General features: G+C 37.7%; 2 protein-coding genes across 6 annotated transcripts in view; one reads left to right on the top strand and one right to left on the bottom strand.

The window, feature by feature from the left end:
- Positions 1–10256: 10256 nt before the first annotated feature.
- On the bottom strand, positions 10257–17212 carry TMEM126B (transmembrane protein 126B). 4 transcript variants are annotated; one of them, XM_064365370.1, is made up of 6 exons: positions 15933–15985; positions 14632–14668; positions 14238–14359; positions 12475–12668; positions 10993–11104; positions 10257–10746 (listed from the first exon to the last, which is right to left on the bottom strand). In XM_064365370.1, the coding sequence occupies exons 3-6, from the start codon at positions 14348–14350 to the stop codon at positions 10563–10565; spliced, it is 603 nt and encodes a 200-aa protein (XP_064221440.1). In that variant the 5' UTR covers positions 14351–14359; positions 14632–14668; positions 15933–15985; the 3' UTR covers positions 10257–10562. The 4 variants fall into 4 exon arrangements, with proteins under 4 accessions (XP_064221440.1, XP_012324956.2, XP_012324958.2 ...); XM_012469533.2 differs by lacking the exons at positions 14632–14668; positions 15933–15985 and adding an exon at positions 17120–17212; XM_012469535.2 differs by lacking the exons at positions 14238–14359; positions 14632–14668; positions 15933–15985 and adding an exon at positions 17120–17195.
- Positions 17213–17997: 785 nt separating this feature from the next.
- DLG2 (discs large MAGUK scaffold protein 2) overlaps positions 17998–22250 on the top strand; it is a 2157409-nt gene continuing 2153156 nt past the window's right edge. The window contains exon 1 of one of the 2 annotated variants that reach the window (XM_064365353.1): positions 17998–19194. In XM_064365353.1, coding sequence (XP_064221423.1) covers positions 19176–19194 — 19 coding nt within the window. In that variant the 5' untranslated portion in view covers positions 17998–19175. The remainder of the gene's footprint in view (positions 19195–22250) is intronic. The other variant, XM_064365356.1, reaches the window with a different exon arrangement.

The raw sequence follows: 22250 nt of genomic DNA, 5'->3' as shown, positions 1-22250 counted from the left end.
CTTCTCTATAACTGTCTGTGTTTCCTAATTATGTAGAAACTATAAAACCACGATCTTGTAAAGAATAATAGACAATAAGGTTGAAAAGGTTAAAAAAAAAAGCCAGACTAAGAATTTGCTCCCTTTTGTTTGCTTTGTTTTCTGGGAAATGTTGTTTATTAAAAATGTGAGTTAAATAATTCATAATTACACTTTGATAAGATTCATATGGTGCAGCAAAAAAATAGAGGCAATACTGCAGATGGAAATTAGATAGGTGACTCCAAATCAGAAACTCAAGGACATCTCATACTCCAAAGCTAAAAATTACACGTTTTCCCCTCTCCTATCTAGACATCTGCTGTTTCCTGTCTCAGGGCTTGGCAACACCATTCATCTTGTTGCACAAGCCAGAAACTTAAGTTCATATACATTACTCCCTGCGGGCTAATCAATCATGAACATCTATTTATTTTCTTCCTAGATATTCTTTACATGAATCATCTGTCAGATGGGCACTGGAGGTGACTCTTTATTCTTACAGATCCCACTCATCTTTCTTTCAGCAATTCTTTACATAGCATCTATGAAAATTTGTGTCAAACAATTTAGCCAAACTTGGGCTATGCATGGAAGAGAAGGGACAGAAATGTAGCCAGAAATCTTCAATGCTTATGTTGCTTGCACCAGAAAACCATAAGCTCCTTTTGGAAATAGGAAATAAAGAACAATTTGTCAAAGCATATTTTTCTATTTCTAAAAATAAATGCAATTCTTTTGATTTTAAAAGTTTTGAGAAATGCCAAAAGAGTAGAGATAATTTAGTTTCATAGCTTGTCTGAACTCTGTAACAACAGAATATTGGCACATAAAGTAGTTAATTCGAATAAAAGAAAATGGAATCTGACCACTTGTTACTACCTTTATTGTTACTACCTATTATCTCTTACCTGGACTGTCTATAAAATCCTGTGTCACACACAAAAAATTCGTGGGATATGGCTCTGACTTAAAATGCTGCATGAATCTGCTGAAAATAGTTGATCCAGGAAGATTCCATATTTCTCAAAGATAATAAATAAAAGAGGGACTTCTGGCTTCTGGAAATGACACAGTAGCTTGTGTTGGACAGAACCTATTGTACATAACAATTATAAACGTTGGACAAAGAAGAGATTCTTTTAGAAGACCCTGGCAAGCAACCAAAATAGCATGAAAACACAGGTGGGTATACAATTCTTGAAAGAAGGGAAAAATACTGGGTAAGATCCACATTTATCCAGCTTTTATTCATGAGGGCATTGGTCTGGGCAGTACATGGGGAATAGAGTGCCAGTATAAAGCAGCATTCTTCCCATTCTAAAAAACTCAGAAGTTGAAGTTTGAAAATGCCAGATCAACTGGAAATTGGGGCAGGAACCTTGAAAAGGGAGCCACAGGGAGAGGGGAGGGAGCCCCAAAATCTGTCTAACAAAATCCCCTCAAATCTTTGGCTGACATTAATTATAACAACACATGCATGTGATAAGACCTGAAGAACCCAATGGACAGCAACAGCTGAAAGACTAGAAGAGCTGAAGTGAAATTTCAGGAGTTGTCTGATGCTGAGAAGATAGTGTATTTTTGAATATTTAAATATTTAAATTTGAATATTTGAAATTTAAATATTTCCAAGTTACAGAGACTGGGTGAAGACTTTGGACATTCCACTGAGCAACATCTTAGAAGTAATGACTACATCCAGTGACTAAGGCCTATGCCCTAGAATCAAGGGCAAAATCAACCAAATCAATATTTAAAAAAAAAAAAAAACTAAGCAAAAAGGAAGTCAAAGAGGAAGGAATAAAGGTAAGAGTGGAAATAAAAAGACAAAAACAGATTAAAAAAACAAACTGTGATTCATTGAAAATATTAATAAAATTTATAAGTGCTAATAAGACTAATCAAAAGAAAAAGAGACCAACCAACTAAATCTTTTCAGACTGAAAGAAGGGACATTAATACAGATTCTACACACATTAACAGGGTAAGAAGGGGATATTATAAACAACTTTAACCCAATGTGTTGAACAATTTAGACAAAACGGACAAATTGCTTGGTCTTATTGTCAATTGCTTATCTGTTACCCTTTATTTTTTCTTTTATCTTATAACCTACAACCTTGCTAAATTAAATAGGATTTTAAAAATTACATAGATAATTTTATTTCTTCTTTTCCAATCTAGCTAGACTCTTCCCATACAGTGTTGACTAGAAGCAGAAAAACAGACATTCTTGCACTTTTCCTGATCTTAGCGGGAAGTCATTCAGTTTCCCACCATTATCATGTTAGTTATAGGTTTTTTTGTAAATGCTCTTCAAAATCTTAAGGATATTCCCTTCTTTTCCTTCTTATGCTGGGAGTTTTTATCAGGAACAGATGTTGGATTTTGTCAAATGCTTCTTTCCGTATCTATTCAGATGATCATGTTTTTTTCCTTGTTTAGTCTGTTAATATAGTGAAATATATTGTGTAGGGCCTCCAAATTCCCCAGCCGTCTTTCTGTGTCCTGACCGAAAACCGCAGAGCACCTCGACTGCTGTGTGACCTGGCCAGCTGTGGATTTTTCCCAGCAGGCTTGAATCCAAACCAAGACCTTAAACGTTTCCAGGCACTGATAAAGTTATCTAGTTTGTTGCCCAAAACGCTAAAATAAACTGGCTGTGGCCCTGAGCCAAATTCCTTAAGCCCTTATATAAACTTCATATCCTAATCCCCTTGTAACTTCTAGCCTTTTCTCTTGCTGTTTGTGGTGAGGATTACTGCAGTTCATGCATATAAAAGTTCCCCTAATAAATGTTTTGGACTGATTACCCTGGTGTTTAGTGCTTCTTTCTTTGAATCCCAACCAGCCCAGTCTCAGGATGACTCAGAACACTCCCTTGTGGAAACTACCCTGCTGTCACTTTTGGGGTGACTCCTGCTGTGGGTTTGGCAGAACAAAAAATATTAAAACATTTAAAAAATGTTAAATCAATTTTGCAATCCTGGAATAAGCCCCACTTGGCCATGAGGTACTGTTCTTTATATATATTTTTGTACTTGGTTTGCTAAAAGTTTGTCAAATGTTTTTGTATGGATGTTCATGAGGAGTATTAGGCTGTAGTTTCTTTCCTTAAAATGTTTTTATCTGACTTTAAGATCAGGATATTGCTGGATTTATTGAATGACTTGGCAAGTGTTCCCTCCTATTCAATTTTTTTGGAGAGTTTTACTCATATTGGTATTATTTCTTCCTTACATGTTTGGTAGAATTTACCAGTAAAGACTGCTGGATCTGAGTTTTCTTTGTAGGGAGGATTTAACTACAAATTCAGTAATCATGATAGATATATGGCTACCCTGATTATCTATTTCTTTTTTGAGTGAACTTCACAAATCTTCACAAAACAAAATCAAATACTCATTTATTCATTTCACTAAGTTCTCAAGTTTATTGGCTTAAATTGTTCAAAAATATTCTCTTATTATCACTTTAACATCTGTAGAATCTGGTGAAACACATCTCTCTTGATATTGGTCATTTATGTCTTCCCTTTTTTATGGCTGATCTATCTGGTAATTGTTTATTATTATTATTATTTTTCCGAGACTATCTTGCTCTGTTGCCCAGATAGGAGTACGGTGGCACGATCTCAGCTCACTGCAACCTCCACTGGGGTCAAGCAATTCTCCTGCCTCAGCCTCTGGAGTGGCTGGGATTACAGGCGCCCACCACCACACATGGCTAATTTTTGTAGTTTTAGTAGAGATGGGTTTTCACCATGTTGGCCAGGCTGGTCTCACACTCCTGACCTTGTGATCTACCTGCCTCGGCCTCCGAAGTGCTGGAATTACAGGCGTAAGCCAATGCGCCAAGCATTTTTGAAAATCTCAAATAACCACCTTTTGGTTTCTGTTTTCTGTTTGTTTTTTCCCCCTCTGTTCTATATTATTTCTTTTCTTATTCTAATCTAGGATTTGAGTTGCTCCTCTTTTTCTCATTTCTTAAGAACACAGCTGAGGTAATTGATTTGAGATCTTTTTTCCCTCTAACGTGTTTAGTACTACAAATTTCCGAGTAATGCTTTAACTGTATCCCATAGATTTTTAAATGTTCTGTATTATTTAATTCAGTTCAAAAGACTCCCTAATTTCACTTTGCTTTCCTCTTTAGCCTGTGGATTATTTAGAAGTGTGTTAGTTTCAAATAGTTCCAATTTTCCAGATACCATTTTGCTATTGGTTTCCAATTCAGTTCCATTCTGGTCAGAAAATATACTTTGTATGATTTGAATCCTTTTAAGTTTATTGAGGTTTATAAAGTAGATTCTGGTCCATCTTGGTAAGTGGTCCATGTGCACTTGCAAAGAACGTATACTCTGCTGTTGTGCCAAGTATTCTAAAAACATCAGTTAGTACAAATTGTCTCATGACTTTTATCCTTTCTGAATTTCCACCAACTTGTTTTATTAATATTGACAGAAGGGTATTGAAATCTCCAGCCATTATGGGGATTTTCTGTTTCTCTTTTCAGTTGTGTCAGCTCTTGCTTTACGTTATTTTCAAGTTCCATTATTATATGAATAAACACTTAGGATGAATTGATCCCTGTATCATTGTGAAATACCCTCCTTATTCTTTGGTAATATTCTTTGTTTTGAAATTCTCCCCCTCCCTCCCTCTCTTCCCTCCTTCCTTCCTTTGAATCAGAGTCTCACTCTGTCACCCAGGCTGGTATGCAATGGCACTGTCATGGCTCACTGCAGCCTTGACCTTCTGGCAAGTGATCCTCCTGCCTTAGCCTCCTGAGTAGCTGGGACTACAGGCCACTATGCCCAGGTAACTTTTTTTTTTTTTTTTGTAGAAACGGGATATCACTATGTTGCCTAGGTTAGTCTTGAACTCCTGGGATCAAGCAATCCTCCTGCCTTGGCCTCCTAAAGTTCTGGGATTACAGGCATGAACCACTGTGCCTGGCCTGTTTGATATCACTGTAGCCACTCTAGTAACTTTCTTTTCATTAGTGTTAACACAACACAGCTTTCTCTATCCTTTTAACCTATTTGAGTCTTTAGATTTAATGCAGGTTTCTGTTAGGCAGTATATAGCTGGATTTTGTTTTTTGTCTAAATAGGCAATTTCTGACTTTTCATGTGGGGGTGGCATTTAGACCATTTATGTTTAATATGATTTTTATATTCTAGAGTTTCAATCTATCAGCTTTCTGTTTGTTCTATCTGTTCTACCTTTCCTTCTGCCTTTTTTTGGACTAATTGAATATTTTTCCATTTCATCTCCTTTGGCTTCCTACTAGTTATAATTCTTTTAAAAAACTGTAATGATTCCTTTAGCACATATAGCACACATGTAGTTTCCTAAGGCTATCTTTAGAAAGTACCACAAACTGGGTGGCTTCAAACAACAAATTTATTCTCTCACTGTTCTGGAGGCTGTAAATCTGTAATTAATGTATTGCAAGGTTGGTTTCTATTGGAGGCCCCGAAGGAGAATCAGTTCGAGCCTTCTCTCCTAGCATCTGGTGGTTGCCTGCAATCCCCGGTGTCTCTTGGCTTATGGATGTGTCATTCCAGTCTTTGCTTCTGTATTCACATGGTGTTTCCCCTTATGTCTTTGTGGCTTTACGTGGCCATTTTCCCTCTGTGTTGTGTTTGTGTGCTCAAATTTACCTGGTATTATAAAGATATCAGTCACTGGATAAAGTTCATCCTAATCCAATATACTACATCTTAACTTGATTACATTTGCAAACACCCTATTTCCAAATAAGGACATATTCACAGGTACCAAGCTTAGGACTTACACATATGTTTTGAGGGGGCACAATTCAACCCACAACAATATCTTTATCATGATCTACTTTCAAGTAATGTATCACTTTATGTATAGTGTTAGAATTTTCTATCTTCACGTCTTCCCTCCTAGTCTTGGAGTTATTGACATACATTTACTTCTGTGTGTTATAAACCACATAATATATAGTCATTTGTCTTTGAAAGAATTTTTTAAAATAAGGAAATTTATATTTGCCTACATATTTGCCATTTCTAGTGTTCTTCATTTTTCTAGATTTCCATCTGATACCATTTTCATTCTATTTGAAGTACTTCCTTTAAGATTTAGACCTTCTGGTGATTAATTATTTCACATTGTATAAGTCTAAAACAGTATTTGGTTGCAGGATTTTGTTGTTGTTGTTGTAGTAAAAGCATATAACATTGTATTTACCATTTTAAACATTTTTAAGTGTGTAGTTCAGTAGTGTTAATTATATTTACATTGTTATGCAACAGATCTCTAGAACTTTTTCATCTTACAACACGGAAACTCTGTACCCACTAAGTACTAATTCCTCCTCCCCATATCTTGGTAACCTTCTTTCTACTTTGTTTCTATAACTTTGACTGCTTTAGATACCTCATATGAGTGGCATAACACAGTATTTGTCCTTCTGTGACTGCTTATTTTGCTTATTTCACTTTGTGCAATGTCCTCAAGTTCATCTATGTTGTAGCATGTGGAAAGATTTCCTTCCTAATGCTACATAATAATTCATTGTGTGTATTATACCACATTTTCTTTATTAATCTGTTGATGGACATTTGAGTTGCTTCCACCTGTTGGCTATTGTGAATAATGTGCAAAGATCTCTTTAAGATCTTGATCGGAATTCTTCTGGATATATACCCAAAAGTGAGAATGCTGTACCACATGGTATTTAAAAAAAAATTTTTTTGAGGAACCACCATACTGTTTTCCATAATGGCAACATTCACAACACAGTGCACAAAAATTCTAACTTGTTGTTTTCTGATTTTTGGATAGTGGCCATCCTGATGAGTGTGAGGTGATATCTCATTGTGGTTTTGATTTGCATTTCCCTAATGGTTAGTGATGTTGGTGTCTTTTTATATGCTTAGTGGCCATTTATATACCTTTTTATTGATAAATGTTTATTGAAGTCTTTTGCTCATTTTTAGAGTTGTTTGGTTTTTGTTGTTGTTGAGTTGTAGAAGTTCCTTATATATTTTGAATAGTAACCACTTTTCAGATGTACGATTTGCAATTATTTTCTTCCATTCTTTAGGTTGCCTTTTCATGCTCGTTTATTTTGATACACACAAGGTTTTCAGTGTGATGTAGTCCCAATTTGTTTGTTTTTGATTTTGCTACATGTGCTTTTGATGTCATAACCAAGAAATCGTTGCCAAATCCAATGTCCTGAAGAATTTCCCCCAAGCTTTCTTGTAGTAGTTTTGTAGTTTGCTTTGTCTTTAGGTTCGCTAATCTTTTCTTCTGCAATGTGTAATCTTGGGGAGACTTTGGGGTGGATTTCTTTGTTCCTATAGTGAAGCTGGTGGGGTTTAGGGCTACCAAGATTCAATTATTTATGTTTATTAATGTTAGTTTGCCTGTCTTTTAGAATGATGAAGCTAGGGGAGTATGAGTTATACATCTTTGGAAGAAACTTTTTTGTGTTTTTTAATGAAGCTGAGGAAGGTGGGTGAACAAATTCTATGAAATTCAACTACATGTGTAAAATACTATTTTTTCATTATTAGATTACTGCTTAAACTTGAAAATTCAAAAACTGAGTAGTTAATGCAAGATAAGACAATTGTACAAAAGCAGAGAGAAAATCAGTACACAGTACAACCCAAGCAATGCAGTGCAATGTATTAACAACACAAAAGCATGGGGAAATCACATGGTGAAGGGAGTCAGGGGAAATGAAGAGGTCAGAGTGAAGGTAAGTTCTTATAAGAGGGACCATATCTTAGTTATTATACACCTATCAGGGAAAACAGATGATGTAAACACATTTACTGAGCAACTTCTACATGCCAGGTGTGGTATGGTATGGTTCTATGTACTTTACTCTATAACCACACTATAAAGCAGTTATTAATATGTTTTAAGAGAAAACACAGAAAGTTTACATAACTTGCTCAACATGTAGTATTGAATATCTTTCATACAATAAGTGTTTAATCAACATTAGCTGAATAAGTGAATATATATTTATTCAAATAAAAGATACCTTGTGGCTTCTCTTTGGTGGACATTTCTAATTTTTCTACCAAAGTGCTAGACTAGACTGATAACTGCAGACTAGGAAAAGGACCGTGATATTTGATACGCAGCAATAGTAACAATAATGACAGCTGCTATGGTCTAAATGTTTGTGCCTCCTGAATTTATATTTTGAAATACTAACCCCAAGGTGATGGTATTATGTGGTGAGGCCTTTGGGAAGTGATTAGGTCATGAGGGCAGAGCCCCTATGAATGAGGTTTTTACGCTTATTAAAGAGGCTTCGGAGAGCTCTTTCACCCCTTCCATCATGTGAGGACACAAGAAGGCAATATCTATGAACCAGAAAGCAGGCTCTCAGACACCAAATCCTAGCTTCCACACTATGAGAAAAAAATTTCTGTTGTTTATAAGTCACCAGTCCATGCTATTTTGTTACAGTAGCCCAAGTGGACTAAGATAGCAGCTAATACATTTAGACTTCATATGAGTTGGGTCCTGTTTTGATTTACATATATTAACTCATTTAATATAACACTTTGAGATTGAGTACAGTTTTTATTCCTTATTTGATAGATAAGGAGACTTAAGTGCAGAAGTGAAATAGCTTATTTAAGATTATCCTGTAAGTAATGAGGCCAGGATTTGAATCTTGAATAGAGCTGCAAGCTGACCTTCACACCTCTGCACTTGTTTTTTTTTCACTGTTTCACCTGGCTTCACCTTTGGGCTCAGGTCCAGAAGGCCAAGGTTTCCCTAATTTCTCCTTTCAGGCCTCTTATAGTCACTGTGGCAATTAGTGCATTTCAAAGCTAAAGGAATTTGCCAGTTTTTTTTTTGTTACAGAACAATCTGAAGTCATGGAGTAAGGTACAAATTTATTTCACTTTCTGGTGGTAGGAGAGGTGAATTTAAGTCAACCTTGCTGTATTTCCAAGATTACCATGTTTTTAATCTCAAAATGAATATGGTTAGGATATGGAGAATGAGATGTACAGTTCCATTCTGTAATTCTTGTCCGCGTTCATTTTCTGAACTAAGATAAATGTGTAGCTCAGGGATGCCTTAGGAGACTCTAAACAAACATGTTGCCAGGCATGGTGGCTCACGCCTGTAATCCAGCACTTTTGGAGGCTGTGGTGAGTGGATCACAAGGTCAGGAGGTCAAGACCAGCCTGGCCAAAATGGCAAAACCCCATCTCTACTAAAATTTCAAAAATTAGCTGGGCATGGTGGCGTGTGCCTGTAATCCCAGCTACTTGGGAGGCTGAGGCAGGAGAATTGCTTGAACCGGGACCCGGGAGGCAGAGGTTGCAGTGAGCCAAGATTGCGCCACTGCACTCCAGCCTGGGCTACAGAGTGAGACTCCATCTAAAACAAACAACGAAAAACAAAAAAAAATACTGTAAATGTTAAGCTGCTTTAGCGGCAAGCACTGAATCTTTGTACCCTTGGTGCCTATCTCAATGCATGGCATATAGGAACTCAATAAATATTCTTTATTGAAAACTAGAATTGAAGTTTAAAAACAAGTTCTTTAAACTACATACTGAAGACAATTTGTAAGTGAGAAGGTACTGTCAGTGTAGAGAAATGGGCTGTTATTCCCATACCTTCCTTTCTTAAGAACTTCCAATTTAATTTAGCTCAATTGTTACGTTTTTCCACCACAGCCTCTCCTTCTGCCTAGTTAACATGCATACCCTCTGTGCCCTTACAGAATTATGTGTATATCTCTCAAATCCTATTAGTATGTGCTCACACTTCTTATTCCTCTTCAATTGAGTTCTTTCGAGGGAAAAAAGTTATTTCTTTTGAGACTGAGTTTCTGCTCTGTCACCCAGGCTGGAGTGTAATGGTGCGATCTTGGATCACTGCAACTTCTGTCTCCTGTGTTCAAGCGATTCTCCTGCCTCAGCCTCCCAAGTAGATGGGATTATAGGCACACACCACCATGTCTAGCCTTTTTTTTTTGTACTTTTAGTAGAGATGAGGTTTCATCATATTGGCCAGGCTGGTCTCAACTCCTGACCTCAGGTGATCTGCTGATCTGCCCGCCTTGGCCTTCCAAATTACAGATGTGAGCCACCACACCCAGCTGGAATGTTTATTATACTTAACATAGTGCCTGAGAAATAGCTCAATAAATGTTTGATGAATGAATAAATATATAACTTCACAGATTAGACCTTGAAGCCCAAACCCATTTCCGCAGAGGAAAGATGAAACTTTTATTGTTTACATTTATTGAAATACTTAATATTTATTATCTGTTATATACCAGGCAAAACAGACATATCATGAGGAGAGATAAAACTTAAATCTTAGATGTAAGATGAAACTTCTATTTATTGATTGCATATTGAATATGTATTGAGTATTTGCTATATGCCAGGCAAAAGGCACAGAAACAAATTGTTCAGAATTACTTTTAACAATTTCAGCAATGCCCAAGTTCACTTCACAAAAACTTCATTCTGCTAAGTTAGCAACCATTCCTTTTTTTGGTTACTCTTCAGGTACAGTTTTCTCAAGTGTGCTTTCAAATACTGTATAATAGTGTAGACCATTAACTACTCCAAATGCAATATGAAAGACTAGAGGAATTGCCATTAATTTAACTTGTGTCTGACAAAGCAGCATCCAGTGGAGTAAAACCCTTCCTTTTGGTGGCAGTGGAATGGTGTGATACCTAAAAAGAAAAAAGAGTTAATCACTTCTCCTGGACATGAATGCTATTAATAGTTTGTTGACTTCTCCAAAACTTATCATTGCTTTTCTACGTCTGCAATGTAGAGAGCAAAAAGTTAAAAGTTAGCTATTTGAAATACCAAACTACCATATTTTGATTCAAATATATCATAGACAGCTAAAGAATAAACAGAGTTTATTAACCTTAAAAAAAAAAAAAAAAAAAAAAAGAAAAGGAGCAACTTACTTGGTTGCCAGACGTCCATTTTTAAAAAAAGCCGAAGAATTGGGTTGTAAAACACCACATACTATCCCAATCAGTGAACTTCTAAAAACACAGTTTTCCTTGCTTATATTATCTGGAAAACAAAAGTAAATTTGGTTTCCCTTTAAAACTCAAGAGCTATTAAGATCGTATTGTACCTCACAGAGTAGTTATCTGCACTGTCCTGAACCACAAGTAAACCACAGAAAGAATATCAGAAATTCAAACTCTGTGGGATATAACACATTAAATGCAGCACATTTTAAAAACACTTTTTATTATATACTTTATCATATTGAGAATTACCTCTAATATATGTGATTGTTGTAGAAGCAGTTTTATTTTATTTTTTGGAGACGGTCTCATTCTCTTGCCCAGGCTAGATAGCAGTGGCATGATCTCGGCTCATTGCAACCTCTGCCTCCAAGCAATTCTCATGCTTCAGCCCCCCAAGTAGCTGGGATTATAGGCAAGCACCACCACGCCCAGCTGTTTTTCTATTTTTAGTAGAGACTGTGTTGGCCAGGCTGGTCTCGAACTCCTGGCCTAAACTGATCTGCCCGCCTTGGCCTCCCAAAGTGTTGGGATTACAGGCATGAGCTGCCACGCCCAGCCAGAAGCAATTTTATAATGACAGAATACTAAACTAGCAGACTAGACCTGGATTCTAGGATAATACATTTTTATTATTTACTATGTATCAGGAATGTGCTAGGTACATAAAAGAGACCTGATCTCTCACCTTCTGGCCAGTTTATAGGGAAGAAAGACATTAGGCAAATATTTAAATAATTATAAGTATACACAATTCTTTGAAGATAAACTGTATAGAGAATATATCCAGACACCTAACATGCAATGAGTGAATTAGAGGTCTCCCTGGGGAAAAGATATTTAAGCAGGGACCTGAAGAATGAACAAGGGATAAAGGCTCTATTACTTACTAGTTGTGTAACTCAAGGTCAGATGAGGGCAGGAAATAACTATTATGAGCAGGAAAGCTGGTAATATGACAGATATTGTGGTAGGCATTTAACATACAGTATCTTTTAATTCTCACAACAATCCTGTGGGGTGAGTACTATTAGTCTGAATTCATAGATAAGACAACTGAGGCTCAGAGATGAAATGACTTGCTGAATGTCACAAAACCTAAGTGGCAGGAGGCAGGATACTGAAGTGATGTGTTGTAAGCCACAGCCAATTCTTTTCCCAGGATGTTGCTTATTATTAGTCTACTTGAACGTGCCTCAGTTTGGGTTTTTTGCTTGTCTATAAAAAGGATAGAATACTATTTACCTGATTAGGAGGATTGTTGCAGGGATTAAATACGATTAAGTACTTTGTAAACTGTTAGCAATATAGAAATGTAAAGAGTTATTATTAGAAGTAGCAATAGTATAATGTTAATCAGTAACTTTACTTAGACATACCTACATTATACAATAGTGAATTTAAATTCACCTGAATACAAAGCATCAATTACAAGAAGCTTGTGAGCAACCACAGCAGACAAAAATGGAACTGTAGCCAATGATGCATATGTCTTCAAAGCATCATGTTTGACCTTGAAGGTGCGTCTGAACGTGAAGTTTGTGAATATTCCAGTGCAACCAGCTGCTGTTCCAGTCAATGTCATATGATATATATTTGGTATCCTAATAGAAGAAAAGAAAAATTCAGTTCACTATAACATTGAACTTAATAGATACAGCCTTTCTTGAAAAGTTGTTATTGCATATTTACTCAATATCAAATATATCTTGAGCACTCACTATGTGAAAAGTATTTCTAAGTGCTTAAAACAGGAGAGTAAACAAAGTAAAAGAAAAAAAGAAAAGGAAAGAAAATCCCCACCCCTCAGAGAACTTATATTCTAATAAGAGGACATGATTCTCTTTCTGAGAATATTTAGAGTAGTTCTAAAATAGAGCTCTTTTAAATAATTTTGGCCACAAATGAATATAAATATGTTCCAATGTAGCCAAATTTTATGAGCTACCCAAATCCAAAAATACATTTTCTGTGACTAAAAAGATTTACTTTGCTTAAGTTCATCTAAAAAAAAAAGCTGTTTACATTTGGTTAGGCCTTCCATTTCTTCATTAGTCCAGATACATTTAAAATAATTTGTCCAAGATTTACAAAACTTCATCTAAAAAAATCTGATCTAGTTTTCTTATTAAGACCCATAGCTAAGGCCGAGCGCGGTGGTTCACGCCTGTAATCCTAGCACTTTGGGAGGCAGAGGAGGGTGGATCATGAGGTCAGGAGATTGAGAGCAACCTGGCTAACACCGTGAAACCCCATCTCTACTAAAAACACAAAAAATTAGTCGGGTGTGGTGGCACGCACCTGTAGTCCCAGCTACTCAGAAGGCTGAGGCAGGAGAATCGCTTGAACCCAGGAGGCGGAGGCTGCAGTGAGCTGAGATTGCGGTGCACTCCAGCCTGGGTGACAGAGCAAGACTCCATCTCAAAAATTAAAAAAAAAAAACACAAAACCCATACCTAAATCCAGAAACTAAGATCAACTGTCCTTTGATTTTATTATTGAACTCTGTTCATTTAAAAGTCAAAATGGCCAGTCTGGCCAACATGGTGAAACCATCTCTACTAAAAATACAAAAGTTAGCTGTGTGGCAGTAGTAGTAGTACATGCCCGTAATCCTAGCTACTTGGGAAGCTGAGGCAAGAAAATCACCTGAACCCAGGAGATGGAGATTGTGGTGAGCCCACATCGCACCACTGTACTCCAGCCTGGGTGACAGAATGAGACTCCATTTCAAAAAAAAAAGGTCAAAATGGTAATGTGAGAATGTATTTATACCACGGAATCTGTATTCCCTTTTGCTATACTAAGTATTGTGACTGAGATAATCAATCCTAAACTGATTATAATTATTCACCAATTAAAAAGAAGTACCCCCCCAAAGGGTTTTCTCCTAATTACTTTTAATTAAAATATATTTAGTGCACAAATGTTTTAGCAATACTTTTGGATACTTTTAAGAAACAAAAGAAATTATCCACAATCCCAAATATTCCAACAAACCACTATTTTCATCCCTTCTTGTTTTCCCCCAAAGATGTGTTCTTCATAACCAACACAAAGAATAAGATCTTAGATAACAGAATAAATAACAAAGAATTGGATCTCAGAAACAACGGCAATACAAAAAACTTGCAAATAAAATGACTGACTTTCAGCCTGGGTATTTCTCTTACATTTCTTTTTTAAGACATTCAAATTTTTTTTCTATGATTTCTATGATCATTGGTCTTCTGAGTTTTGCGTCTTCTAGAAAAGGACTGGGCTGACCATGCATATATGCTGTCATCTTGACATCCTGGAAAAGAAAATTCCAGAGCCGTAATAGCTAATGATATTAATATTACATAATACCTTACAGAATTCTACAGATTCAGATTTAAAAACATTTACAGTTTAGTAGTGTGCCAGGTACTATGTCATTTGCTTTCACATACTTTATGTTAATAATTCAATCAATATTTACTGAGCTCTTACTATCTGTTAGACACTGGCTTTTTGTTATATATATTTTTTCTTGCTAAACATCCTACAATGCACAGATACTGGCTTTCTGATTCACACACTAACCTAAGAAATTGGTAGTATGATGATTATCTCTATACAGATGAGAAAACTGAGGTTCCGAAAGGTTTGCCTGCCTTAAGATTTAGTGTAGAAGGATGACATACTGATACTGTTTCTGTTTTCCTTACAGTTTTCCCCTCTCCTGATTCCAAGAAGGTGGTCAGGCCCTTTGTAGTTGTCCTCCTAGTTCTTCAGGTGGGGAGGTGGAAACAGTGGCTGCTTATTGACATCTCTATCCCCAGTTTCTCATGAAAGACTGAGCTTATTTTGGAAATAGTGTTGTATTTCCTGGAGAGGTAGGAGAGAGCAGGGATTGCCTTGGAGAACAGTGAGAGAGAAAATCAGAAAGAGGGACACTGCTCCAGAAAGGGAACAGGCAGTGAATGGTGGCTACTACTTTGGAGTACATAAATTATATATCCCGTTCCCTATTAGCACCTGTGGTGGAAGCAGAGCCTTTGTGAGAAAAGGGCATGTGGCAGAGCAGAGGCCCATGGCACTGGGCTCCTTGGTTGTAAGGTTCTTGTGTCCTAAGTGTGATAAATAGACAACTGCCAATGTCAAGGGACCATGAAGATTTGGCCAGTAGCATCTTAACAGAAACTAGAGAGGTTAAAAAACAAAACAACAACAAAAAAGCTCCCTGCACTCTCAGACAGGATCCTTTCTGAAGTTTTGCTCTGGGCAAGACTCTAAGGTCTCTGTGAAAAGTCTTAATAACATTTGTTAAATACAAACGTGGCTGCAAATGTTTACCTATTACAGCAGCAAGTGGAAGGTCTATTGATGCTAAGTTCAGTGCTTCTTACTCTTTTTCCTCTGGATAACAGCCTCTTCACAAATTTATACTAATCCCAGTTTTAATGTTATATTAAAGGCAAATACTAAATCTCAAATTTAAGGAGTCCGAGGCAAGAGAATTAGAGTGGATGAAGCATAATGAACACAGAAGATACTTAATAAATCAGTGGTTCTCAACCTTCATAATGCACAAGAATCACGTGGGGTATTTATTTGAAATGCAGTCTCGTGAACTCCCTCCTGAGATAACTGGATTCAATAAGAGTAGGATGAGGCCTAGACTCTCCATTTTAATAGCACCAAGGGTTTCTGATGCTGTAGTCAAAGGTCATACGTTGAATATCACTGTAATACTCATTTGCTGAATGAGCAGTATGTACTAATCCTAACTATAGAAGGGCCAACTACTTATCCACAGCTCCTGCTCCTGGCATCAAAATACAGAAGGTATGGGCTCCTTTGAACCTTCTCATGGTGTTACACAGTGAGTAATGATGGACCAGTTTCTTTCTCTGCATCATTGCACAACTGTACTCGATCTTTTTCTGTAACATTTCTGGAGAGGGCAGGGGGAAAAAAGGTAAAATATTTTACAAATTACAAATTTTCAGGGACTAGACAATCTTTTGCCTCTCCCTGACACCCAAATGTAAAGTATGAGAGATAGTAACATCTAAGGGAGATTCTATACCTAACCCATCTATTGTACTAAAAGGGAAGATGCCAATAACATGAGTAACTATAAACCTTAGATAAATTTTTGTTTTGCTCTCATCCAATTCATTGAAGTCCCCCACCTCCCACCAAAAACGAAAAACAAAACAAACTTCCAGGCAACATCCTCTACTAATCTCCTACCTAGTCTGCACCCTAAACTCTCTATAGGGAAAACAGACACCCAGGATTATGATTATAGGACAGCAAATACTGAATACTGAAAACAACACAGGAAATATTTATTGAGTGCTTAAGCTTTCCAAGGCACTGTCGAAGAATCAACTGCTTTCATTACACCCCTCCCCGTTTAAGGCCACTCAACTAATCACCACATTTATACCAGTAAGACTGCATATATGTAGGTTTATAGTTTGCAAAGCATTTGACGGTTTTTAGTGCTTTCAGGTGTATTATTTCACCTAACCTTTAGAATTTCATTCAATGTTCATTGAGTGAGTACCTGGTATTATGCCAGGCCTCCCGGTAATCCCATCCTTGGGAATCCACAACGTAGTGAGAGTTTAGAACAATTTAAATGCAGAATGAGAGAGTGACATAGACAAAAAAACCCAAGAAACCAAGAAAAGGCAAACGATCTAGCCAGAGGAAGCATGGGAAGGCTTCCCGGAGGAAGTGGCATTTAAACCAATGCCCAAAAGAGAACAATTTGGCACAGGAGTTGGGAGGGATAGAAGCAGGAAAATATTCCAAGTTGAAGAAAAGGCCTTTGCAAACACCTGGAGACAAGAGAAAACAAACTGCAGATAATGAGGACTTGACTTTAGGTCTTCTACGTTCTCTCCGCCTCTTTCCACAGCAACTGGAGACTTGATCGACTGCTCCTTGCATGGACTTCGGAGCCGTGTTCTTTAACTTTTCAAATCTCCTTTACGTGTATCATCTTAGAAGAGTCTGCCAACACTTTGAAGCTGCAGAAATCACCCACACTATACCACTTCTGGTTTCCGCCTACCTTGGGCGCTTCCTCAGCTCCCACCGGTTCCACACCTGAATCCAACTTAGCTTCAGCCTCATACCGGAGCGCCGCCATTTTGATGGCTCACGTGACTTGCGGGGGGCGGGGACCCAGAACGCCCTGGGCGGGAAGTGGTGCTGATTTACGGCTCACGCCTCTCGCTTGCAGCCCGGGCCAGCCCCCACTCAGTCAAAAGCCGCGCCCTCCATCCTGACTGTGATTGGGCGCGGAATCTAGAAATTACGGCCACTCATTTGCTTAGAAGAGGTCCAGATGCTTGCGGGCCCGCCCCTCTCGCCAGCCGAGTATTTCCTCCTCTTGCTATTTGTCAGTCTAGCTACCGCTTCTCCCCGCGTCCTGCGGGGAAGATGGGGCGGCCCGAATTTTGGAATGTTGCTGTGCTCCTGCCTTTCCTCAGAGCAGCTCTGTTAGCTGGGAACTAGCTGTCTGCCCCTTTCAGTCCTTGAGGGAACTCGCCCCTTTGACCTGGCCTGTGTGTTAAAGCTCTGCTTCTCGGGCACCTCCTCCTCAAAACCCCCAACCAGCCGCCGAGCGCCGTCAGAGCAGCCCCGACTAGCCTCCTCCCCTCTCAGCCGTCTGACTCCTCTCCCCAGTCTGTAGTCCCCATTTCCATCCTTAAGCCCCGCTTGGAAAGAGACCGGAGAGAAATTTGCCCACTACCCCCCGAGAAGACCCGTTTGTGAGCGGTGTCTCGGGGTGGGGGGCACTGCAAGGCCTGACGCTATTTTGTGCGCGTTAAATGCCCAGCAGTATCTCCCAGACCGGCAACCCCCGACCCTCCAGTCTCCATGTCTTAGAAAAGCCAAATTCGAGAGTTATATAATTTCTAGTGCTGCTGTTGCTCCTGCCTGAGGAAACACTTCATCGCGTGAAGGGTGCAGGACATTTCAGTGCTCTTCCCTAAAAGAACGGGGCTTGGGCAGGGGTGGCCAGCGGTGGCAGAGAAATGTCCTGTCTTTTCTGCAAAAGGAAGGTGGGTAGTTTGAAGAGAGATTGAGAGAAAAGGTGGATGTGAAAGCCAAGCAGCTGCACTTTCTCATTTAGGAAATCGCGGACCGTTTGCATAGCTTATGCTTACATGTCTAATACTACTACGGCGTCTCTGAAAACACCTCTGGGAGAAGGTTTGGCTTCTCTTGAAGTTTCAGTGTTTTTCCTTGCCGGATAGGGAGCTGCTTGCATGCGAAGAGATGGCATGATGTGAATGACTCCAGTGTGAAGAAATCTCCTTCGCCAACTCATCCTGCATCAAGTGCCCATTGAGTAGCACTGTCACTTTAATGTCTCCATGCCAAGGGATTGCTTTCCTTTTTTTCAATTCTCTCGGTTAATACATGGGAGGATCAGAATCAGAGAGGCATTAAGGATCAAGCCTGGGGGCTTGGAGAGCGCAGAAGAAAAAAATGAAAGTGACAGCAGGCTGGATCCTGAGTTACTGAGAGGGTGAGATCTGGAACTTCTGATCAGTAAATAGAAGGGGGTCTTTCAGTGTGTGTTCTGCCCCAGAAAACTATTCAAACTCACCTACCTTTTTAGAGACTGGAGTCAAAGAGGTTTTAAAAAGTATTTTTTGGGAGGTGAGGGTTAAATTTTTCTCTACAGATTTGAGGATCTTTATCATCATCTTTGAATTTGACCATGTATAAAGTGATGAGACAGCTGTCCGAATTTGGTTTGTGCCTTAATTTAGTTCGTTATTGAACTTCCAAAAATGTTGCTGAGTGAAGAGGAATTTCAGTAACTTTTTTATGTTTACAATAATTTTCCCAGTTTTTAAAAACAGTCTAAAAATCGAAAAACTTGAAAAACTCAAAAATTACTTTTCTGTAAACTCTGGGCAGTGTATGAAGTTTAGTTGTGGGAAAAATACATCCTCATTTTCTTTGTCTGACATAGAAGAAGAAGCCTGGATTTCAAAACTGAACAGTGAAGTGGTTTGCAACAGTTACCTGGCTCTTGGCCTCAATCCAGTTGGATCAAACTGAGACTTGAAAAGAGATCTTGAATCCTGTGACAGTAAAAAGACCCAAGAATGCCAGTCAAGAAGAAAGGTGGGCTATGAGGTTCCTATATAATATTTCTCCCTTTTCTTGGTTCTGGTACTTGTAATTTAAAATACATTCCATTTGAGAGTAAAGTTTTGCTTCAGTTGGGGGGAATGTTTATTGTAATACAGTTTCATTGGTACAACATTCAGTAATATTTTGCTAAAGTAAAAGGAAGTAGGAGTATAGTATTTATTGATAGACATTTACAATTTCATAAATCAGGTTGTTTATATCACCATTTGTAGTAAGAATAGATTAATTACCGCAGATTTGGAATCTTCTTTAGCTTGTTTTCTTAGCTTGTTAAAGGTTACTTTTAAGCAGTCTTTAAAAAAGAAACTTGTACAGTGGAGCTCTTCCTTATGGGTTTAATGTTTATCAAGCTAATTACAGAGTTGTGAAAGATAGCAAAGTAATTTAGTTTGCACTGAACAAAATTATAGCTTTATCATTTATCTTTTGGTTAAAAAATAGATTTCTTATTTGGATTTATTTTAGTGTAAATCTTTACTTTTGTGATAAAGCACAACTTTCATGACTATTGTGCTTTTCCAGATACATGCATTATCCAATAACATGACTGGCAAGTTCCCCAAATGAGGCGAACATCTATTTTTTTCCTTCCTCCTCAACAACTTTTATTATTGGAATTGATCAAGATCTAGTGAATTCCTGAAGCATAGTTGATTATAATCCGACCTTGGGAATTCAATTTAGCTTAGATGTACTCCAGGTTAACTTAGTTCCAAAGGATTATAGGTTGGGACTCGTTTGCCAAACCAATTTAGAAGTTTGGTGGTATTTTTGTTTTGTTTTGTTTTGACTCGATATGAAAGATGAGATCAAATGTAAAGAGTTTCTCAAGAGTTTTGAATCAACATTTATATGAACATCTTTGAACTCTGCTGCACTGGGCTAATTAGTTCACTCATTGTGGAAGACAATATAGATGTTGTTGTCCAGTTACATGAGTTGGTTCAATCTGAAACTAAAGCTCTGGGTGAATTGTTGGGTAAAGTGAAACTTATGTCTGCATGGTGTTTAATTCTTCTACCTGTAGATTTGTTAGGGACGTTGAGAAAAATTATAATCACTGAGATGCCTTATCCAAGCTGATGTTTGTAGAGATGGACAATGTTGTATAAAATTTTGGAACACCTAGAATGTGAGTTTTGCACACTGGGATTTAAGATTGGGATTGTTTCCTCTCCCTGCTGTTTCTAATAATACCAGTGACAGAAGTAAACTCTCTCTGAGATTTTGAAGCCACACCTGTCCAGACCAGACAGAATTGGTTTATCTACAACAAGAATGGTTTTGGGAATGTAGCCAATAAATGATATGGCTCTTTGACTTATTTAACTTGATGTGTGTTTTTATTCTTTCTACCATTTCTGTAGACAGTTTCTTTTGTATTACCTTAATTTGAACTAATAATGAAATTAAACACATTGTGTGTGTGTGTGTGTGTGTGTGTGTGTGTGAGACAGAGAGAGAGAGAGAAGAGAGAGGGAGGAAAAGAGTGAGAGGGAGAGAGAGAATGGGAAGGGGGAGGCAGAGAGAAAGGGATAAAGGATAAAAAGGTATATGGGAAGGAGGAAGAGGAAGCTCAATTGATATTCTAAGTATAACTTAACTAAGCAGGTTAATTAGGAAGCTTAGAACTTAAGGTTTCTAAACCCCATACACTGAGTTTCTTAGAAGTTCTTCCCTTCAAAAAACTGTTACAGAAATCGCTGATACGTTGCTGAAATTATAATACTTTAGAAGAATTTCCTCTCTTCCCTTCTTTCTCTTTTTCTTTTCCTTCACCTCCCTTCTTTTTTTTCTTCTTTTCCTTCTTCAATAATAGGTTGACTGATGGATTGAATTTGTTAAGGAATCAAGTTCTAATTAGCAAAACAAATGTATATTTCTATGATACTAAAGTATATGTTATATAATTTTCTTTATAGACTGGTCTGGAGAAACAATGTATCTTGCATTTAATCTCTTAAAACTGTTAGTATTATGATACCTATTCTTGAATATTGTAGACAACAAGCCAAACAAGTTATTATGTATGCATTATATTTTTCTTTTCTTTCTTTTTTCTTTTTATTATTATACTTTAAATTCTGAGATACATGTGCAGAACATGCAGGTTTGTAACATAAGTATGCATGTGCCATGGTGGTTTGCTGCACCCATCAATCTGTCATCTACATTAGGTATTTCTCCTAATACTGTTCCTCCCTTAGTTCCCCAACCCCTGACAGGCCCTAGTGTGTGATGTTCCCTTCCCTGTGTCCATGTGTTCTCATTGTTCAGCTCCCACTTATGAGTGAGAACATGCGGTGTTTGGTTTTCTGCTCTTGTGTTAGTTTGCTGAGAATGATGGTTTCCAGCTTCATCCATGTTCCTGTAAAGGATATGAACTTATCTTTTTTATGGCTGCATACTATTCCATTGTGTATATGTACCACATTTTCTTTATCCAGTCTATCATTGGTGGGCATTTGGGTTGGCTCCAAGTCTTTGCTATTGTGAACAGTGCTGCAGTAAACATACATGTGCTTGTGTCTTTATAGTGGAATGATTTATAATCCTTTGGGTATATACCCAGTAATGGGATTACTGGGTCAAATGGTATTTCTGGTTCTAGATCCTTGAGGAATTGCCACACTGTCTTCCACAATGGGTGAACTAATTTGCACTCCCACCAGCAGTATAAAAGCGTTCCAATTTCTTCACATCCCTTTCAGCATCTGTTGTTTCCTGACTTTTTAATGATTGCCATTGTAGCTGGAGTGAGGTGGTATCTCATTGTGATTTTGATTTGCATTTCTCTATACTGGTGAAATGTTTGTGTTTTTTTTTTTCATATGTTTGTTGGCCATGCATTATAATTTTCATTGGTTATGCTTACTATCTATACTCTTTATGTAATATAAGAACAGTATTTTAAAGTTTAACCTAGATTTATTCTGCAGAGATCACTGTCCCCTGTCACCTCGAGTCTTTCTCTCTTCATTGTTACATGTGGTAGACATGATGAAAGAGCTAGACGTAATGTAATC

The sequence above is a fragment of the Aotus nancymaae genome, unplaced genomic scaffold (genome assembly GCF_030222135.1).
Source record: "Aotus nancymaae isolate 86718 unplaced genomic scaffold, 86718_ANA_hifiasm-v0.15.2.pri h1tg000059l, whole genome shotgun sequence".
NCBI classification, from domain to species: domain Eukaryota; kingdom Metazoa; phylum Chordata; class Mammalia; order Primates; family Aotidae; genus Aotus; species Aotus nancymaae.
The sequence above is the reverse complement of the archived record's forward strand: the minus strand, read 5'-3'. Positions and strand labels throughout refer to the sequence as shown.

Bases quoted from the DNA above. Each gene is read 5' to 3' on its own strand.
- TMEM126B (XM_012469533.2), bottom strand. From the start codon at position 17,197: ATGGCGGCGCTCCGGTATGAGGCTGAAGCTAAGTTGGATTCAGGTGTG. The intron at 12,669-14,237 runs GTAAGAGAAATA...TTCTTCTATTAG, and splicing joins GAATGTCTTAAAAAAGAAAT to GATACCAAATATATATCATA. The intron at 10,747-10,992 runs GTAAGTTGCTCC...TTTTCTTTTTAG, and splicing joins AATGGACGTCTGGCAACCAA to GTATCACACCATTCCACTGC.